Source organism: Oncorhynchus kisutch, linkage group LG4, assembly GCF_002021735.2.
Source record: "Oncorhynchus kisutch isolate 150728-3 linkage group LG4, Okis_V2, whole genome shotgun sequence".
In the NCBI taxonomy this organism is placed as follows: domain Eukaryota; kingdom Metazoa; phylum Chordata; class Actinopteri; order Salmoniformes; family Salmonidae; genus Oncorhynchus; species Oncorhynchus kisutch.
The window spans coordinates 78450443-78470442 of record NC_034177.2 but is presented as its reverse complement, the minus strand read 5'-3'; the positions used below and the strand labels follow the sequence as shown (position 1 = coordinate 78470442).

General features: G+C 46.4%; 1 protein-coding gene across 6 annotated transcripts in view; it reads left to right on the top strand.

Annotated features, from left to right (window-relative positions):
- Positions 1-20000, top strand: part of LOC109890041 (mitogen-activated protein kinase kinase kinase kinase 3-like) — an 81805-nt gene that overhangs the window by 36428 nt on the left and 25377 nt on the right. For all 6 annotated transcript variants that reach the window (XM_031823725.1, XM_031823722.1, XM_031823720.1 and 3 more), the window contains exons 3-14: positions 5291-5381; positions 5621-5685; positions 6053-6108; positions 6196-6243; positions 6356-6398; positions 6674-6746; positions 6994-7125; positions 7237-7299; positions 9592-9673; positions 9823-9939; positions 14474-14552; positions 15094-15152. In XM_031823725.1, coding sequence (XP_031679585.1) covers positions 5291-5381; positions 5621-5685; positions 6053-6108; positions 6196-6243; positions 6356-6398; positions 6674-6746; positions 6994-7125; positions 7237-7299; positions 9592-9673; positions 9823-9939; positions 14474-14552; positions 15094-15152 — 908 coding nt within the window. The remainder of the gene's footprint in view (positions 1-5290; positions 5382-5620; positions 5686-6052; positions 6109-6195; positions 6244-6355; positions 6399-6673; positions 6747-6993; positions 7126-7236; positions 7300-9591; positions 9674-9822; positions 9940-14473; positions 14553-15093; positions 15153-20000) is intronic.

The window sequence follows — 20000 nt, the reverse complement described above, 5'->3', positions numbered from 1 at the left end:
GCCTTGCGACCTTGTGTTAGTCCATATGCCTATATAGACCTAAAGGCAGAGACAATAAGAAGACACAGTGGCAGAATAAATTCAACCACACCTTTGTTTTATCACAAAACCAGATAGCAACCTCTGTCCAGTGAAGTCCACAAAACATATTTCATGTACAGTAACAGACAGTTACTTTACCTACAGCATGGTCAAACAAGTGAATGTTTCCATCACTAAACAACTATTGATTTAGAACCACAGAGAGTTACCGCAAGTCACAAAGATAACAGGAGCTGCCTCCACTATTGTAGCACCATTTACACTTCAACATTTCAACATCATCAAATCAACTCTGCTTACTCTTATTTAGTGACAACTATAAGATACCAAAAACAAGTTAGTCCAATCAACGTAAGCTAAAGATGTCTCTGTGTGTTGTTAGTGCAAGTAGAAAAACATGTTAACTCACCCTACTTGTAGAGAAACTCCAATGCCGTCCGCCTCTCTTTCATATTGACGAAACAGTCTATGACTTTGTCATACAGTACCCACTTTTAGTTGTTGTTATTCTAGGCTACGTGGCTAAAATTCTTGCATGTTAGCCTAACTTCCATTCATGGGCAATGTTACCTAGTTAGTATTAGCCTTCTACTTCTAGCTACATATTGAACTTCCATCCTCTCAGGCCAGGGCCACAACAACGTATGAATCAATGGTAGGAGCAGAATCTCCATTATATTCATTGGCCAGTATGGAGAATTAAGTAAAACCACAAGTCCAAATCCCTATCTCCATCCATGGCTAATTAGGAAAGGGACAATTTTAGCTAGCTGGCTAGGAAGACAACAACACAACAAGATGCAACAATTCCAGTTTTTCTGTCAATGACGTATGCTCTCAATGGGATTTGATAGGAGGGATGCCAAATCCAAGCTGGCTTCCTTTGAAATGTATTTTTTTGGTGCACCAAGACCATTCACAGTTGAGCTCGCTCAGTTTATCAACACTGATTGCCATTTTTTTTTTTTTTTTTTACTTATTTGGGGTAGGGGGCGGTATTTTGACGTCTGGATGAAAAGCGTGCCCATAGTAAACTGCCTGCTACTCAGGCCCAGAAGCTAGGATATGCATATAATTGGTAGATTTGGATAGAAAACACTCTAAAGTTTCTACAACTGTTAAAATAATGTCTGTAAGTATAACAGAACTGAAATGGCAGGCGAAACCCAGAGGACAAACCATCCCCCAAAACTTTTTTTCACCCTACCACTGATTTCAATGGCTGGCACTTTGATAATAGGGCGAAATCGTGCCCGATTGCAGTTCCTAGGGCCTCCACTAGATGTTAACATTCTTAAGAAAGAGTTTTTCAGGCTGGTTTTTAGACACATTTGCCAGAAATTGTAGTTTTTCTAGGTGGCTCCCATTTTGGCTGTAGTGTTTTCAAGCTCGTGAATGAAAGCGCGTTCTTTGGTATTTTTCTCCGGTAAAGACAATAACGATTTTTTGGCTTAAATTTGAGCATTTATTTGCGTATTAGGGTATCTAATGTTTGATTATAAACATTGATTGACTTGTTTGGATAAGTTTACTGGTAGCGTTTGGGATTCATTTTGTATGCATTTTGAAGGAGGGAAACTGAGTGGATTATTGAATGAAGCGCGCCAGCTAAACTGAGTTTTTATGGATATAAAGAAGGACTTGATCGACCAAAATGAGCATGTGTAATGTAACTGGGACCTATTGGAGTGCCAACAGAAGACGATCTTCAAAGGTAAGGCATACATTATATAGCTATTTCTGACTTTCGTGTCGCAACTCCCTGGTTGAAAATTATTTGTTATGCATTTGTGTGCTGGGCGCTGTCCTCAGATGATCGCATGGTTTGCTTTCGCCGTAAACCCCTTTTGAAATCTGAAACAGCGTCTGGATTAACAACAAGCTAAGCTTTATTTTGATGTATTGCACTTGTGATTTCATGAAAGTTTAATATTTATCGCAATTTAATTTGATGTTGGCGCTCACCGGAAATTGTCGAAACGGTAGTGTCCCACTGATCCACAAGAAGTTAATACTTTTTTTTGTCAAGGGAGGTCAGTGTCATACAGACACAGTGCATTCGGAAAGTATTCAGACCCCTTCACCTTTTCCACATTTTATTACGTTACAGCCTTATTCTAAAATGTATAGATTTTTTTTTTCCCTCATCAATCTACACACACTACCCCATAATGACAAAGCATTAACAGGTTTTTAGAAATGTTTGCCAATGTATAAAAAACAGATTTACATAAGTTTTCAGACCCGTTGCTATGAGACTCGAAGTTGAGCCCAGGTGCACCCTGTTTCCATTGATCCTCTACCTGTGGTAAATTCAAATGATTGAACATGATTTGAAGAGACACACACCTGTCTTTATAAGGTCCCACAGTTGACTGTGCATGTCAGAGCAAAAACCAATCCATGAGGTTGAAGGAATTGTCCGTAGACCCCTGGGTCAGGATTATGTTTTGGTACCCTTCTGGGGAAGGGAAGAACACAGTGGCCAGTGGGAACACAGTGGGAACACAGGTCTGCAAGAACACAGTGGCCTCCATCATTCTTAAATTCCTAGAGCTGGCCAATCGGCCAAACTAAGCAATCGAGGGAGAAGGGCCTTGGTCAGAGTTCCTCTGTGGTTATGGGAGAACCTTCCCTGCAGCACTCCACCAATCAGGCCTTTATGGTAGAGTGGCCAGACAGAAGCCACTCCGTAAAAGGCACATGAGTTTGCTAAAAGGCACCAAAAGGACTCTCAGACCATGAGAAACAAGATTCTCTGGTCTCATGAAACCAAGATTCAGACTGGGCAATGACCTTAAGCACACAGCCAAGACAATGCAGGCGTGGCTTCGGGATAAGTTTCAATGTACTTGAGTGGCCCTGCCAGAGCCAGGACTTGAACCCGATCGCTGGAGAGACCTGACAATAGCTGTGCTGCGACACTCCCCATCCAAGCTGACAGAGCTGGAGAGGATCTGCAGAGAAGAATGGGAGAAACTCCCCAAATACAGGTGTGCCAAGCTTGTAGCGTCATACCCAAGACGACTCGAGGCTGTAATCGCTGCCAAACGTGCTTTAAAGAAGTACTGGGTAAAGGGTCTGAATACTTATGTAAATGTAATATTTCAGTTTTGTATTCTTTATAAATTTGCACAAAATAAAAACATTTTTTATTTCTTTATGGGTTATTGTCTAGATTTATGAGGAAAAAACACAATTTTATATATTTTAGAATAAGCCTGTAACGTAACACAATGTGGAAAAAGTGTAGGGGTCTGAATACTTTCCGAATGCAGATGTAGATGGTCTACATGTAAGGAGACGGGTGCGGTTTCGCCCGTTCGGCTGCTTTCTCCTGTGAGATACAATTCAGCCTCTTGCGAATTGAAGGAAAATTATGAAACACTGAGACGAGATTAATTTTTGGTTATTTCTTTTTGGTCAATTTTTTTGGGGGGAACCCTGACTTCCCTTGGCATCCATGAATACACGCCACTGCGTGAGGAGAACAGTCACCCATCAGGGCCATCTTTGACGCAGAATCAAGCTACAGCGTTCAGGTGTAAACACCGGTGTAGCTGGATGATATAGCCTAGCCTACCATGTCCCAGTGACAGTGATAGCACTTCCCTGCACTTCCCTGCTCAGGGCGCTAGCAGGATATAGGTAGTTGTGCGAGGATGAATAATTTGGCCATTGACCCACATGAATTCATAGCAGGTTTTAGTGACTGGAAAGGGATTAACCTTTATGCATAACTTGTTTTTAAGGCTTACATGAACGATTGCAGCTGTATGCTTTTTGTCCACTGTGTTTCTACACTTCCTGTCAATATAGCTGCCAGGGGCTGCCGGGGCCTTGGGTCAGACTCATTACCATAGTAACAGAGATTTGCTTTCGCGGTATGGGTCAGGAAGGGCACTAATTTGCTTCGACAGTCACATATCTGAGGGGCTCGACACCCAGATAAAACCTGAAAGCCACAGCCAGGGTATCCATCAGACGGTAGACCTTCACCTCGGTGTCAGAGCTCGAAGGGTGCAAAGGTCATCTTGATCCATGGACTATGTAAGCCTATGTATGCAGAAGCCAACTCTACAATATTCACCCACAGCCATTCTTAATGTTGTCAAAAGCAATCTGTCAGAGATTGTTCTGAGTGTGGATGGATGCAAGTGTCTCACTGATTTCACTTTTACAGTATAGATGAAGCAACTGAAACAGTCACTTTTACATTTGAATAAGATATATTTTTAAGCTGGCACGCCACTGAAATGATTGTCTTTTTAGCTATTTTATCCATGCTGAGGTGTGCTGTCATTTCATATAAGCCTGGGCTCTTTCAGACACGTCCCAGTGTTTGAAGGTGTTCTAAAATAGCTGGATTTGATGCAGTTAGCGCTGCTTTCAATTTCTGCATCAATATATTTCCTGTTCAGCCTCCACTTGCGCACAGCCTAATGATGATCAAAACAAGTTCTATCATGGTTACCATCTGCTTGAATTTGAAAAGATTTCATGTCTTGGTGTCTGTGTCTTGCGACAAATGCTTTGCTGTATTGGCCTGGTAGCCGTGTCTGTTTATGCTTAAGCTAACTTCTCTATCGTTGTATGGCATGACAACAACATGTCACGTGGATGTGGCTAAAGCACAAACAGATCTAGCCACCGGGCTAGTGCTTTATGGCCTAACCATGATCTAGCCACCGAGCTAGTGCTTTATGGCCTAACCATGATCTAGGACACCGGGCTAGTGCTTTATGGCCTAAACATGATCTAGGACACCGGGCTAGTGCTTTATGGCCTAAACATGATCTAGGACACCGGGCTAGTGCTTTATGGCCTAACCATGATCTAGCCACCGGGCTAGTGCTTTATGGCCTAAACATGATCTAGACACCGGGCTAGTGCTTTATGGCCTAAACATGATCTAGCTACCGGGCTAGTGCTTTATGGCCTAACCATGATCTAGCCACTGGGCTAGTGCTTTATGGCCTAACCATGATCTAGCCACTGGGCTAGTGCTTTATGGCCTAAACATGATCTAGCTACCGGGCTAGTGCTTTATGGCCTAAACATGATCTAGCTACCGGGCTAGTGCTTTATGGCCTGAACATGATCTAGCCACCAGGCTAGTGCTTTATGGCCTAAACATGATCTAGCTACCAGGCTAGTGCTTTATGGCCTGAACATGATCTAGCCACCAGGCTAATGCTTTGTGGCCTAAACATGTAACTGATCGGATGACTGACTGTTTGATTAACAGGTGAGGACTTTGAGGTGGTGCAGCAGGAGATCATTGTGATGAAGGACTGCAAACACTCCAACATCGTGGCCTACTTCGGCAGCTATCTCCGGTAAGACTGGCATACTGATAGATCCGGTATGGATAGACAGTATTACAACTCTCTGAAGTTGGCCTCAAATGATACAGCTATTTCAGGCATGATATTGACTATATTGTCGTTTTGGATGGGGCAAAATTTAAAGTACAGCTAAAATGTCCGTCTTTGGTCTAATCGAGACTTGTCTGATTGGGACAGCACGACCCACAGCATCAGTCTTGCTATCTTGTGGTCTGTCCCTTCTCCTTCAGGAGAGATAAATTATGGATCAGCATGGAGTACTGCGGAGGAGGATCTCTGCAGGATATTTATCATGGTAGTACACACACACACACACACACACACGTGCGCACATAGTCTCTTCAAGCACACACCCGTTCCCACATTCACAAAGTCACTCACACTGTGGTGACCTATGCATTCACCCATGCTCACAGTCACCCTAATAGAATAGCTGTGTTTTCATCTAAAAACAGACCATAAAGCACAATAGATGAAAGCTTGTTACAATCAATATCCACACTCTTTCCACTCTCCCACTTAAGCTGTCATAGCCAGCCAGCCAGCACAGTAAATAGCACTCGTAAGTCAAACATCTGGTGTTGATCTCAAACGTGTGTATGAAATGCTTCAGATACTTTGCCTTGCTCTTAAACTCTGCCCTCTTCCTCCCTCCTGTCCAGTGACTGGGCCTCTGTCCGAGTCTCAGATTGCGTATATGTCACGGGAAACCCTCCAGGTACCTTTTGTTCCCCTGCTGACGTGTGAATCTACGGGTCAGATTGACTAAGAATTAGTGATATGTTGTTTTCTCCCTTCCTTCCAGGGTTTGTACTATCTCCACAACAAAGGCAAAATGCACAGAGACATTAAGGTAATGCCATGTCAATGATGGCAATAAGCGTGCTTTCAAGTAGAGACGATTGACTTTCAAACCTTGTTTGGTGTGGTTATTTGTTGCCTGACCCTATAACTTTTTCTCATAGGGAGCAAATATTCTATTGACAGACAACGGCTATGTGAAATTAGGTAAGGTCTTTGAAAACCATTGCTTTCCCTTCAACCAGATATCAGTTCCCAAAGCCTCACCTTGACTACTTAGGCTGCGTTCACACAGGCAGCCCAATTCAGATATTTTTTTGCCACTAATTGGTCTTTTGGCCAATCACATCAGATCTTTTCAAATCAGATCTGGCTAGAGCCTGTCTAAACACAGCCTAAGTTACCTACTGTATTAGAATAAGATCTCACAATACCTCTTATCTTTTGCTAATTTTCTCTCAATTTCCCCTCTTTCTCCTTAGCTGACTTTGGTGTATCAGCACAGATCACTGCCACGCTGGCTAAGAGGAAGTCCTTCATTGGAACTCCATACTGGTGAGCTTCACCCCTGGTCCCTCCCCTTGGTGTCACACTGGGTGGGCTCTGACATGATGGTGTGGTTAATTTACTTATTGATCTTAGGGTGTGACAGGCCATTCATATTGCTCTGGACAGTGTTATGATTAGTGTTATGGCTGGAATTATTGACTCACAATCATTTAACATGACTCCACTTAACATGACTGATGTTAAGTACTCTTTTATTTTTTGATCCCTATTTTTTTCCTCTCCCTCCTCTCAGGATGGCTCCAGAGGTGGCAGCAGTGGAGAGGAAGGGAGGCTACAACCAGCTGTGTGATATCTGGGCCGTGGGCATCACTGCCATTGAGCTGGCCGAGCTGCAGCCTCCTATGTTTGACCTGCACCCCATGAGGTAGTATGTGTGCTGGGGGATGTGTGAATGAAGCCTTGACAATGTGATGTGATGCTGGATATTTCTTGTACTTTTTGTTCTACCAACCAAGTCTATTTTCTTACTTTCCAGGGCCCTTTTCTTGATGACAAAGAGTAATTTCCAGCCGCCCAAATTGAAAGACAAAGGGAAGTGGTAAGGGTTCATGTTCTCCTCTGTGAATAGCAGGGATTGGAAACTGTTCAGGGAACAGAACCGAAAACCGGAAAAGAACAAAAATGTTCAAGGAACGGAACGAAAGTGATCAGTACTGGAATGGAACCATTATTTCAAATGCTGGGAACTGGTTAATTTACATTTTAGTTATTTAGCAGAAGCTCTTATCCATAGCAACTTATCGTAGTGCATGCATACATTTTCATGCTTTTTTCCCCCCCGTACTGGTCCCCCGTGGGAATCGAACCCACAACTCCATGCTCTACCAACTGAGACACACGGGAACGTTCTTTTACGTTCCAGGCATTTTTCTAGTCCCACAAAAAAATGCAACAAAGCGCCTATGCAAAGTCCTCACTCTGTCACTCAGAAACATATTCCAGTGTCTGCCTGCAAGCTGAAAATGTTTGTCAGTGTATGTGCATGTTTAGGCTACTGTAGCCCCTCCCCTCTCCGAAGCATAGGCTACTGTAGCCCCTCCCCCCTCTGAAGCATAGGCTACTGTACTGACATTCCAATCGTGACTCAGAAGATAGGGAGAGAGATTTTCTTTATTAACTAGAGAAGAATGAATGAACTTTTTCAATGCTAGACATTAAGGATATTAAAGGCCTGGGCTCTCCAACCCTGTTCCTGGAGAGCTACTGTCCTGTAGGTTTTCACTCCAACCCTAATCTATCACACCTGATTCTAATAATTAGCTGGTTGATAAGCTGAACCAGGTTAGTTACAACTGGAGTTGGATTGAAAACCTACAGGGTAGCTCTTCAGGAACTGGGTTCCTGCTATAGGCCTAGTTATCACGGTTCACGTTGGATTTATAAACTTCAAGAAGGCAAGATGTTTTATTAATTCTGGTGCCACTCTGCACACACAATCTTGTTAGCTAGCTAGCTCAAAGGACATTCCAAGTTCCTCCATAGAAGCCACATGTATAAATCTGTGACTCTAATTCAGATAATGCATGTCTGAAGATGCCAAGTAGAGTTTGACACAGGAACAGGACTCCGGAGGGTCTTTCGGGATTCTGTCAGGAGTGAAGTTCTGTGAAGTTCGGGACAGGACAGGATCAACAGTCTACAGGAACGGGCAGTGCAGGAATAGTTTTTTGGGCATAAATATGTCATTTGTGGAGCATTTTGTAAAAACACCAACTCTGTTGGCTTGGCCTAATATAGTTTACTTAATAAAAAATAAATACAAAATAAATTGTAGATTTCCCCCTTCTGTCGGCTCAATCTCGCACCTTGATCCAGTAATACATGTCTTGTAAGAAATGCTGCTGTTTAAACAAATAGGCTATCAACTGGAGAGTGGGACAAGCAGCCTCAAGCAGTATACCTGCTCTACTCACTTTACCGTCAAGCCCAATTCTTTGTGTATTTAACTAAACCCGTGCCTTCTGCTGTGAAGAGGGAAATAAAAAATCTATTTTTGTCAATGTATGTGCATGTTTAGGCTACTGTAGCCCCTCCCCAATCTGACTTATGCAGTAGTGCCGCTGTTCATATATGGGCAGTGCTCAGCTGGAGGCTACAGATTTATGCTGATGCTGTTATGTGCAGACCATCCTGCTGGGGTCTCTGTCCTCATCCTCTAGCCTTAATCGATATACATTTAGGTCATTTAGAATATGCTCTTATCCAGAGAGACTTAGGCCTACAGTCAGTGCATTTAACTGAAATAGGGAAGACAACCACATCTCAGTCGCATATTGCATGACTGAAATTATTTTCAATACTTCCTAATTGTGCATCCACATGAGCACGGGACGGGAGTGATTTTTATCGGGACGGGACAGGAAAGTTCTGGGGTTATAGAACTGTTGCGGGATCAGGACCGTACAGGGGAAAAAATTACGGGACAAGCATTGCCCACATATGAATACATTTTCACTCCCATATCAATCTCTAATTCCCAGTGCTTCAAGCCTCCTCCTCAAACCTCTCTCGCTCTCTCCCCACCTGCTAAATTTTAGCCGCTTCTTGCGCCAAAGACTACACTTGTCTGTCCATAACGCATGTTAACAACCAGCTTGCCTGCTCTATGTGCGCTGATTGGTGAAGTCATTTAATGAGCTAAATGTAAACTGTTGGATTTCACAGGTTACAAAAGGACCAGAAAGGAACAATATAAACCCTAAAATTGTGATTCTGTTCAGAATGAAACAATTAGAAAATAATTTAGGTTCCAACCCCTGATTTTTCAATTCATATTACAATCATAAATGCTCTAACATGTATCTGTTTGTTCTGTCTCCTCCTATGAAAGGGGAAATAATTTCCATCATTTTGTCAAATTGTCCCTGACGAAAAATCCCAAGAAGAGGCCAACAGCAGAGAAACTATTACAGGTACCCCCAGTCTAAATGGAAACACTAGATTTCAGTGTCTGTCAAGAAAACATGTTAACCAGCCAATCATTGATTACCAGTTTAGAGAAGTGGAAATGCAATGGCCATCCTGTAGGCTGTGACCTCACATCCTCTTCCTGTGTCCACAGCACCCATTTGTGTCACAGCCTCTCAGTCGAACCCTGGCCATCGAGCTGCTGGACAAAGCCAACAACCCAGACCACACCACATACAATGACTTTGATGATGACGACCCTGAACCAGAGGTACAGTCACCACCCCAACCTTTACAGCTCCAGGTTTATCCAATCAAATGGCAGGATGAAGACTGACACCTCTCCTCATTGGTCTTACCATCGTTCTGATCTCTTTACTGTCCGAGTTCTACATATTTTCTCTCTCCTCCATTATCCCTCTCTCTGCTCCTTCCTCAGTTTAAGTATAGGGGCCACTTCCTTCCCATCACCCCTGGTGCTCGGCGAGCTCCTCGCTTTGCCATCTGCAAGAAGGTACCAGTGTGGCCTGCATTAGAACTGCACCAGTACCTTGGTGATCAGTACCTGTAGTAACAGAGCACTAACTAACACCAATCTGTGTGTGCTCAGGTAGACTGGACCTTGTCAATGAACCCTGCCAATGGAGTTGGTGTTACTTACTTTGTTCAATCTATCTGCATGTGGGATTTTGAAGATTGTGTTTTAGGCGTAAATAGGCTATTTTTTTTATTTTACCAGGTAAGTTGACTGAGAACACATTCTCATTTACAGCAACGACCTGGGAAATAGTTACAGGGGAGAGGAATGAGACGATTGTAAACTGGTGACAGTATGAGGGCTAGATTGGGGAATTTAGCCAGGACACCAGGGTTAACACCCCTACTCTTACAATAAGTGCCATGAGATCTTTAGTGAACACAGAGAGTCAGGACACCCATTTAACGTCCCATCCAAAATATAGCACCCTACACAGGGGAAATGTCCCCAATCACTGCACTGGGGAAAGAGTGCCTCCTTCTGGCCCTCCAACACCACTTCCAGCAGCGTCTGGTCTCCCATCCATGGACTAACTCTGCTTGGCTTCAGAAGCAAGCCAACAGTGGTATGCTGCTGCTGGCAGAGTGTGGTATGCTGCTGCTGGCGCAGGGTGGTATGCTGCTGTGGTATGCTGCTGCTGGCGCAGGGTGGTATGCTGCTGTGGTATGCTGCTGGCGCAGGGTGGTATGATGCTGTGGTATGCTGCTGGCGCAGGGTGGTATGCTGCTGTGGTATGCTGCTGCTGGCGCAGGGTGGTATGATGCTGTGGTATGCTGCTGGCGCAGGGTGGTATGCTGCTGTGGTATGCTGCTGGCGCAGGGTGGTATGCTGCTGTGGTATGCTGCTGTGGTATGCTGCTGGCGCAGGGTGGTATGCTGCTGGCGCAGGGTGGTATGCTGCTGGCGCAGGGTGGTATGCTGCTGTGGTATGCTGCTGGCACAGGGTGGTATGCTGCTGGCGCAGGGTGATATGCTGCTGCTGGCGCAGGGTGGTATGCTGCTGGCCATGGTGGTATGCTGCTGCTGCTGGCCATGGTGGTATGCTGCTGGCGCAGGGTGGTATGCTGCTGCTGGCCATGGTGGTATGCTGCTGCTGCTGGCGCAGGGTGGTATGCTGCTGGCGCAGGGTGGTATGCTGCTGGCGCAGGGTGGTATGCTGCTGGCGCAGGGTGGTATGCTGCTGGCGCAGGGTGGTATGCTCCTGCTGGCGCAGGGTGGTATGCTACTGCTGGCGCAGGGTGGTATGCTACTGCTGGCGCAGGGTGGTATGCTACTGCTGGCGCAGGGTGGTATGCTACTGCTGGCGCAGGGTGGTATGCTACTGCTGGCGCAGGGTGGTATGCTCCTGCTGGCGCAGGGTGGTATGCTCCTGCTGGCGCAGGGTGGTATGCTGCTGGCGCAGGGTGGTATGCTCCTGCTGGCGCAGGGTGGTATGCTCCTGCTAGTGCAGGGTGGCATGCTGCTGGCGCAGGGTGGTATGCTCCTGCTGGCGCAGGGTGGTATGCTCCTGCTGGCGCAGGGTGGTATGCTGCTGGCGCAGGGTGGCATGCTGCTGGCGCAGGGTGGCATGCTGCTGGCGCAGGGTGGTATGCTGCTGGAGCAGGGTGGCATGCTGCTGGCTCGGGGTGGCATGCTGCTGCTGGCGCAGGGTGGCATGCTACTGCTGGCGCAGGGTGGTATGCTGCTGGCGCATGGTGGTATGCTACTGGCGCAGGGTGGTATGCTGCTGGCGCAGGGTGGTATGCTACTGCTGGCGCAGGGTGGTATGCTGCTGGCGCATGGTGGTATGCTACTGGCGCAGGGTGGTATGCTGCTGGCGCAGGGTGGTATGCTGCTGGCGCAGGGTGGTATGCTGCTGGTGCAGGGTGGCATGCTGCTGCTGGCGCAGGGTGGTATGCTACTGCTGGCGCAGGGTGATATGCTACTGCTGGCGCAGGGTGGTATGCTACTGCTGGCGCAGGGTGGTATGCTACTGCTGGCGCAGGGTGGTATGCTGCTGGCGCATGGTGGTATGCTGCTGGTGCAGGGTGGCATGCTGCTGCTGGTGCAGGGTGGCATGCTGCTGCTGGCGCAGGGTGGCATGCTGCTGCTGGCGCAGGGTGGCATGCTGCTGCTGGCGCAGGGTGGCATGCTGCTGCTGGCGCAGGGTGGCATGCTGCTGCTGGCGCAGGGTGGCATGCTGCTGCTGGCGCAGGGTGGCATGCTGCTGCTGGCGCAGGGTGGCATGCTACTGCTGGCGCAGGGTGGCATGCTACTGCTGGCGCAGGGTGGCATGCTACTGCTGGCGCAGGGTGGCATGCTACTGCTGGCGCATGGTGGTATGCTGCTGGCTACATGCAGTTAAACTGAGAATAAGTTACTCCCAGCTCAAACATTCCTTCTATTGTTTTTGTACATTGGTTTGTTAAAGCTAATCTTAACAGGCTTGTGATTTGTCTGGCTATGTGCTAGGCCAAAGGTGGGTGTAGTGCATGAACAGGCATATAGTAATTAGAACTTGTTAGGTATGCTGAGGTGAGGTCGAGCTGCGGGGTTCTATCTATATGTAGTGTGTATATATCAGTATGTGTTTGGTCTCACAAGAAGACTGGTAAAGGAAACTTCCACCAAAGTCAATGGATGATGTGTGAATTTGAGCTCCTTGATCTGCATCTTTTGTTTTTGTTGAGACATCTCCTGCTGCCTTGTGTTGCCATGGTTTAATTGCCTGTTTGCAGTGTGGTCTGTCTTTGCTGTTTTCTGTTGCTGCCGTGGAGGCGGAGAGGTTGTTGTGACTGACTGGGCCATTGTTCTAATTTTCCCTGACTCATGGGTCAGAGATCAGAACAGTTTCAGTCCCTTCAAATATACACATCTTAGTGACAGTAGATTCTCTTGGATGCTCAGCACTATCCTTTTCCCTCAGAGAGAGGTTGAATTATGTTTTTGTTAGATGATGAAGTTTGCACAGGATTTAATAGTACTACTGTACAGTTATTGGACTGAGGAATGACACTAATTTAAGCATTATTGTAATTTTAAGCATTATGAGTTGGGTTATGTGTGCGTGATGATGATGATGTGTGTATATGTACAGTTGAAGTTGGAAGTTTACATATACCGTAGCCAAATATATTCAAACTCAGTTTTTCACAATTCCTGATATTTAATCAGAGTAAAAATTCCCTGTCTAAGGTCAGTTAGGATCACCACTTTATTTTTTAGAATGTGAATTGTCAGAATAATAGTAGAGAGAATGATTTCTTTCAGATTTGATTTCTGTCATCACATTCCCAGTGGGTCAGAAGTTTACATACACTCAATTAGTATTTGGTAGCATTGCCTTTAAATTGTTTAACTTGGGTCAAATGTTTCAGGTAGCCTTCCACAAGCTTCCCACAGTAAGTTCGGTGAATTTTGGCCCATTCCTCCTGACAGAGCTGGTGTAACTGAGTCAGGTTTGTAGGCCTCCTTGCTCGCACACACTTTTTCAGTTCTGTCCACACATTTTCTATTGGATTGATGTCAGGGCGTTGTGATGGCCACTCCAGTACCTTGATTTTGTTGTCCTTAAGCCATTTTGCCACAACTTTGGAAGTATGGTTGGGGTAATTGTCCATTTGGAAGACCCATTTGCGACCAAGCTTTAACTTTCTGACTGATGTCTTGAGATGGCGCTTCAATATATCCACGTAATTTTCCTCCTCATGATGCCATTTATTTTGTGAAGTGCACCAGTCCCTCCTGCAGCAAAGCACACCCGGTTGCTTCACGGTTGGGATGGTTTTTCTCTTTTTCCCAATTTTTTCCCTGTGGTCTTGGCTGATTTCTTTTGATTTTCCCATGATGTCAAGCAAAGAGGCACTGAGTTTGAAGGTAGGCCTTGAAATACATCCACAGGTACACCTCCAATTGACTCAAATGATGTCAATTAGCCTATCAGAAGCTTCTAAAGCCATGTCATCATTTTCTGGAATTTTCCAAGCTGTTTAAAGGCACAGTCAACTTAGTGTATGTAAACGTCTGACCTACTGGAATTGTAATACAGTGAATTATAAGTGAAATAATATATCTGTAGACAATTGTTGGAAAAATTACTTGTGTCATGCACAAAGTAGATGTCCTAACCAACGAGTCAAAACTACAGTTTTTGACAAGAAATTTGTGGAGTGGTTGAAGAATGCGTTTTAATGACTCCAACCTAAGTGTATGTAAACTTCCAACTTCAACTGTATGTAATGTATGTGTCTTGGATATTTAGGTCTTCTATTCTGTTTTCTTCCTGACAGTCTCCTGTGTCTGTTCCCCATCGGATTCGCTCCACCAGCAGGAGCACCAGGGAAGGGAAGACGCTGTCTGAGATCACCTGTAAGTGTCTGTGTGACTGGACCAGTTTCCCGGACCCAGATTGAGCCGACTCCTGGACTACAATGCATGCTTAGTGGAGAATCACCATTGAATGTGCTTTTTAGTCCAGGACTAGGCTGACTCTGTGTGGCTGTGGTGGATTCAGTTTTATCAGTCTGTGGTTATTGGCAGTGTGCTTAATCTGTGGTGTGGAGTGACTGACACATTCATTTCTTTGTGAGTTCATGGTAATCACAGTTTAGTGAACCTCTGTCTGTCAGGATTAACGTTGGCATGAGTATAATCTACTCTTTTCAGCTTCCACAGATGAACGGCTCCTCAAACCATGCAGTGAAGGAGCGCGCACACACACACACACACACACACACACACACACACACTCCTCTGTTAAAGTACCTCAACACACTCACTCATCTATCTCTACCTGCAGCTGTACAGTTAAACTTCTCTCGCTCTCTCTCTCTTGCTTTCTCTCTCTCTCTTGCTTTCTCTCTTCTCTATTGCTTTCTCTCTCTCTATTGCTCGCTCTCTCTCTCCCTAGTTGGCCAGGTGAAGTTTGACCCCCCGTTGAGGAAGGAGACAGAGCCCCATCATGAGCTGGTGAGTAGCCTGGTCCTGCAGTGTCCCCCTGATACAACTGTGGCTGAACCCTGTGTGTCGGTGCCGTAACAGGAAAAATAAACATAGATAGGCCCCATTAGCTGAGACTCTGCTGAAGTTTAAATCCCAATTAATGCATTTCTGATCTCAAGTCTTCCATATTATAAATGTCCCAGTGTATCATATTCCCTGTCCTTTTTTCTCCTAAATTTGTCTGAATGCGCCCCTGGCTGAGGTTTCAGTGCAGGGTTCATATGGCATGCATGGCCAGCCCTCTTCTCTCCCCTCACTCTCATCCCTCACTCCCTACCTCTCTTATCCATCCTCTCCCCTGCTTTAATTCCTTTCTCTGATTGGATGGCATTAACTTTGAATTAACGGGTCTTTCTCACTCTGCCTGTTGAACAGCCCGACTCTGACCCTTTTTTGGACTGTGCAGAAGAGCTGTACTACACGGCGAGATCTAATCTGGTATTTTCCCACATCTCTCCATTTCTTCTTCTGGGTCGTCTCTCTTCTTCTTAACGCTTAAATGTCCTCTTTCAGTTTGCCTTGTCTCTTTCGTGGTTCTCTTGAGTGTCTAAGTTTGATGGATGTCAGTAACTGTTTAATTTGTGAAGCCATCTTCGCCTCATTTGTTGTTTCTGTTGTTATTCTGGTCTTATGTTGGTTGTTATTTGAACTGGATGGTCTTCAACCACACAACCTGTTAGACCTCACCAGCATATCTAAGGCTCTTGAGAGAGAGGGATGGGGGGAAACTGTTTAGAGGGAGAGGAATGGGGGGGATGGGGGAAAAACTGTATAAAGAGAGCAGAATGGAGGGATGGAGGAAAACATTTATAGAGAGAGAGGAATGGAGGGTTGGGGGAAAAACTGTAATGAGGGAGGAATGGAGGAATGGGGAAAAACTGTATAGAGGAATGGAGGGATGGGGGAAAACTGTATAGAGGGATGGAGGGATGGGGGAAAAACTGTAATGAGGGAGGGATGGGGGAAAAACTAATGAGGGAGGAATGGAGGGATGGGGGAAAAACTGTATAGAGGAATGGAGGGATGGGGGAAAACTGTATAGAGGGATGGAGGGATGGGGGAAAGACTGTATAGAGGGATGGAGGGATGGGGGAAAAACTGTATAGAGGAATGGAGGGATGGGGGAAAACTGTATAGAGGGATGGAGGGATGGGGGAAAAACTGTATAGAGGGAGGAATGGAGGGATGGGGGAAAAACTGTAATGAGGGAGGAATGGAGGGATGGGGGAAAAACTAATGAGGGAGGAATGGAGGAATGGGGAAAAACTGTATGGAGGGATGGGGGAAAAACTGTATAGAGGAATGGAGGGATGGGGGAAAACTGTATAGAGGGATGGAGGGATGGGGGAAAAACTGTATAGAGGGATGGAGGGATGGGGGAAAAACTGTAGAGGAATGGAGGGATGGGGGAAAACGGTATAGAGGGATGGAGGGATGGGGGAAAAACTGTATAGAGGAATGGAGGGATGGGGGAAAAACTGTATAGAGGAATGGAGGGATGGGGGAAAAACTGTATAGAGGGAGAGGGATGGGGGAAAACTAATGAGGGAGGAATGGAGGGATGGGGGAAAAACTGTATGGGGGGATGGGGGAAAAACTGTATGGGGGGATGGGGGAAAAACTGTATGGGGGGATGGGGGAAAACGGTATGGGGGGATGGGGGAAAAACTGTATGGGGGGATGGGGGAAAAACTGTATGGAGGGATGGGGGAAAACTGTATAGAGGGAGAGGAATGGAGGGATGGGGAAAAACTGTATAGAGGGAGAGGAATGGAGGGATGAGGGAAAAACTGTATAGAGGGAGAGGAATGGAGGGATGGGGGAAAAACTGTATAGAGGGAGGAATGGAGGGATGGGGGAAAAACTGTAGAGGGAGAGGAATGGAGGGATGGGGGAAAAACTGTAATGAGGGAGGAATGGAGGGATGGGGGAAAAACTGTATAGAGGGAGAGGAATGGAGGGATGGGAGAAAACTGTATAGAGGGAAAACTGTAATGAGGGAGGAATGGAGGGATGGGGGAAAAACTGTAATGAGGGAGGGATGAGGGAAACTGTAATGAGGGAGGAATGGAGGGATGGGGGGAAAACTGTATAGAGGGAGAGGAATGGAGGGTTGGGGGAAAAACTGTAATGAGGGAGAGGAATGGAGGGATCGGGGAAAAACTGTATAGAGGGAGAGGAATGGAGGGATGGGGGAAAACTGTATAGAGGGATGGAGGGATGGGGGAAAAACTGTAATGAGGGAGGGATGGGGGAAAAACTAATGAGGGAGGAATGGAGGGATGGGGGAAAAACTGTATAGAGGAATGGAGGGATGGGGGAAAACTGTATAGAGGGATGGAGGGATGGGGGAAAGACTGTATAGAGGGATGGAGGGATGGGGGAAAAACTGTATAGAGGAATGGAGGGATGGGGGAAAACTGTATAGAGGGATGGAGGGATGGGGGAAAAACTGTATAGAGGGATGGAGGGATGGGGGAAAAACTGTATAGAGGGAGGAATGGAGGGATGGGGGAAAAACTGTAATGAGGGAGGAATGGAGGGATGGGGGAAAAACTAATGAGGGAGGAATGGAGGAATGGGGAAAAACTGTATGGAGGGATGGGGGAAAAACTGTATAGAGGAATGGAGGGATGGGGGAAAACTGTATAGAGGGATGGAGGGATGGGGGAAAAACTGTATAGAGGGATGGAGGGATGGGGGAAAAACTGTAGAGGAATGGAGGGATGGGGGAAAACGGTATAGAGGGATGGAGGGATGGGGGAAAAACTGTATAGAGGGATGGGGAAAAACTGTATAGAGGAATGGAGGGATGGGGAAAAAACTGTATAGAGGGAGGAATGGAGGGATGGGGGAAAAACTGTAGAGGGAGAGGAATGGAGGGATGGGGGAAAAACTGTAATGAGGGAGGAATGGAGGGATGGGGGAAAAACTGTATAGAGGGAGAGGAATGGAGGGATGGGAGAAAACTGTATAGAGGGAAAACTGTAATGAGGGAGGAATGGAGGGATGGGGGAAAAACTGTAATGAGGGAGGGATGAGGGAAACTGTATAGAGGGAGAGGAATGGAGGGTTGGGGGAAAAACTGTAATGAGGGAGAGGAATGGAGGGATCGGGGAAAAACTGTATAGAGGGAGAGGAATGGAGGGATGGGGGAAAACTGTATAGAGGGATGGAGGGATGGGGGAAAAACTGTAATGAGGGAGGGATGGGGGAAAAACTAATGAGGGAGGAATGGAGGGATGGGGGAAAAACTGTATAGAGGAATGGAGGGATGGGGGAAAACTGTATAGAGGGATGGAGGGATGGGGGAAAGACTGTATAGAGGGATGGAGGGATGGGGGAAAAACTGTATAGAGGAATGGAGGGATGGGGGAAAACTGTATAGAGGGATGGAGGGATGGGGGAAAAACTGTATAGAGGGAGGAATGAGGGATGGGGGAAAAACTGTAATGAGGGAGGAATGGAGGGATGGGGGAAAAACTAATGAGGGAGGAATGGAGGAATGGGAAAAACTGTATGGAGGGATGGGGGAAAAACTGTATAGAGGAATGGAGGGATGGGGGAAAACTGTATAGAGGGATGGAGGGATGGGGGAAAAACTGTATAGAGGGATGGAGGGATGGGGGAAAAACTGTAGAGGAATGGAGGGATGGGGGAAAACGGTATAGAGGGATGGAGGGATGGGGGAAAAACTGTATAGAGGAATGGAGGGATGGGGAAAAACTGTATAGAGGAATGGAGGGATGGGGGAAAAACTGTATAGAGGGAGAGGGATGGGGGAAAACTAATGAGGGAGGAATGGAGGGATGGGGGAAAAAACTGTATGGGGGGATGGGGGAAAAACTGTATGGGGGGATGGGGGAAAAACTGTATGGGGGGGATGGGGGAAAACGGTATGGGGGGATGGGGGAAAAACTGTATGGGGGGATGGGGGAAAAACTGTATGGAGGGATGGGGAAAAACTGTATAGAGGGAGAGGAATGGAGGGATGGGGAAAAACTGTATAGAGGGAGGAATGGAGGGATGGGGGAAAAACTGTAGAGGGAGAGGAATGGAGGGATGGGGGAAAAAACTGTAATGAGGGAGGAATGGAGGGATGGGGGAAAAACTGTATAGAGGGAGAGGAATGGAGGGATGGGAGAAAACTGTATAGAGGGAAAACTGTAATGAGGGAGGAATGGAGGGATGGGGGAAAAACTGTAATGAGGGAGGGATGAGGGAAACTGTAATGAGGGAGGAATGGAGGGATGGGGGGAAAACTGTATAGAGGGAGAGGAATGGAGGGTTGGGGGAAAAACTGTAATGAGGGAGAGGAATGGAGGGATCGGGGAAAAACTGTATAGAGGGAGAGGAATGGAGGGATGGGGGAAACTGTATAGAGGGATGGAGGGATGGGGGAAAAACTGTAATGAGGGAGGGATGGGGGAAAAACTAATGAGGGAGGAATGGAGGGATGGGGGAAAAACTGTATAGAGGAATGGAGGGATGGGGGAAAACTGTATAGAGGGATGGAGGGATGGGGAAAGACTGTATAGAGGGATGGAGGGATGGGGGAAAAACTGTATAGAGGAATGGAGGGATGGGGGAAAACTGTATAGAGGGATGGAGGGATGGGGGAAAAACTGTATAGAGGGAGGAATGGAGGGATGGGGGAAAAACTGTAATGAGGGAGGAATGGAGGGATGGGGGAAAAACTAATGAGGGAGGAATGGAGGAATGGGGAAAAACTGTATGGAGGGATGGGGGAAAAACTGTATAGAGGAATGGAGGGATGGGGGAAAACTGTATAGAGGGATGGAGGGATGGGGGAAA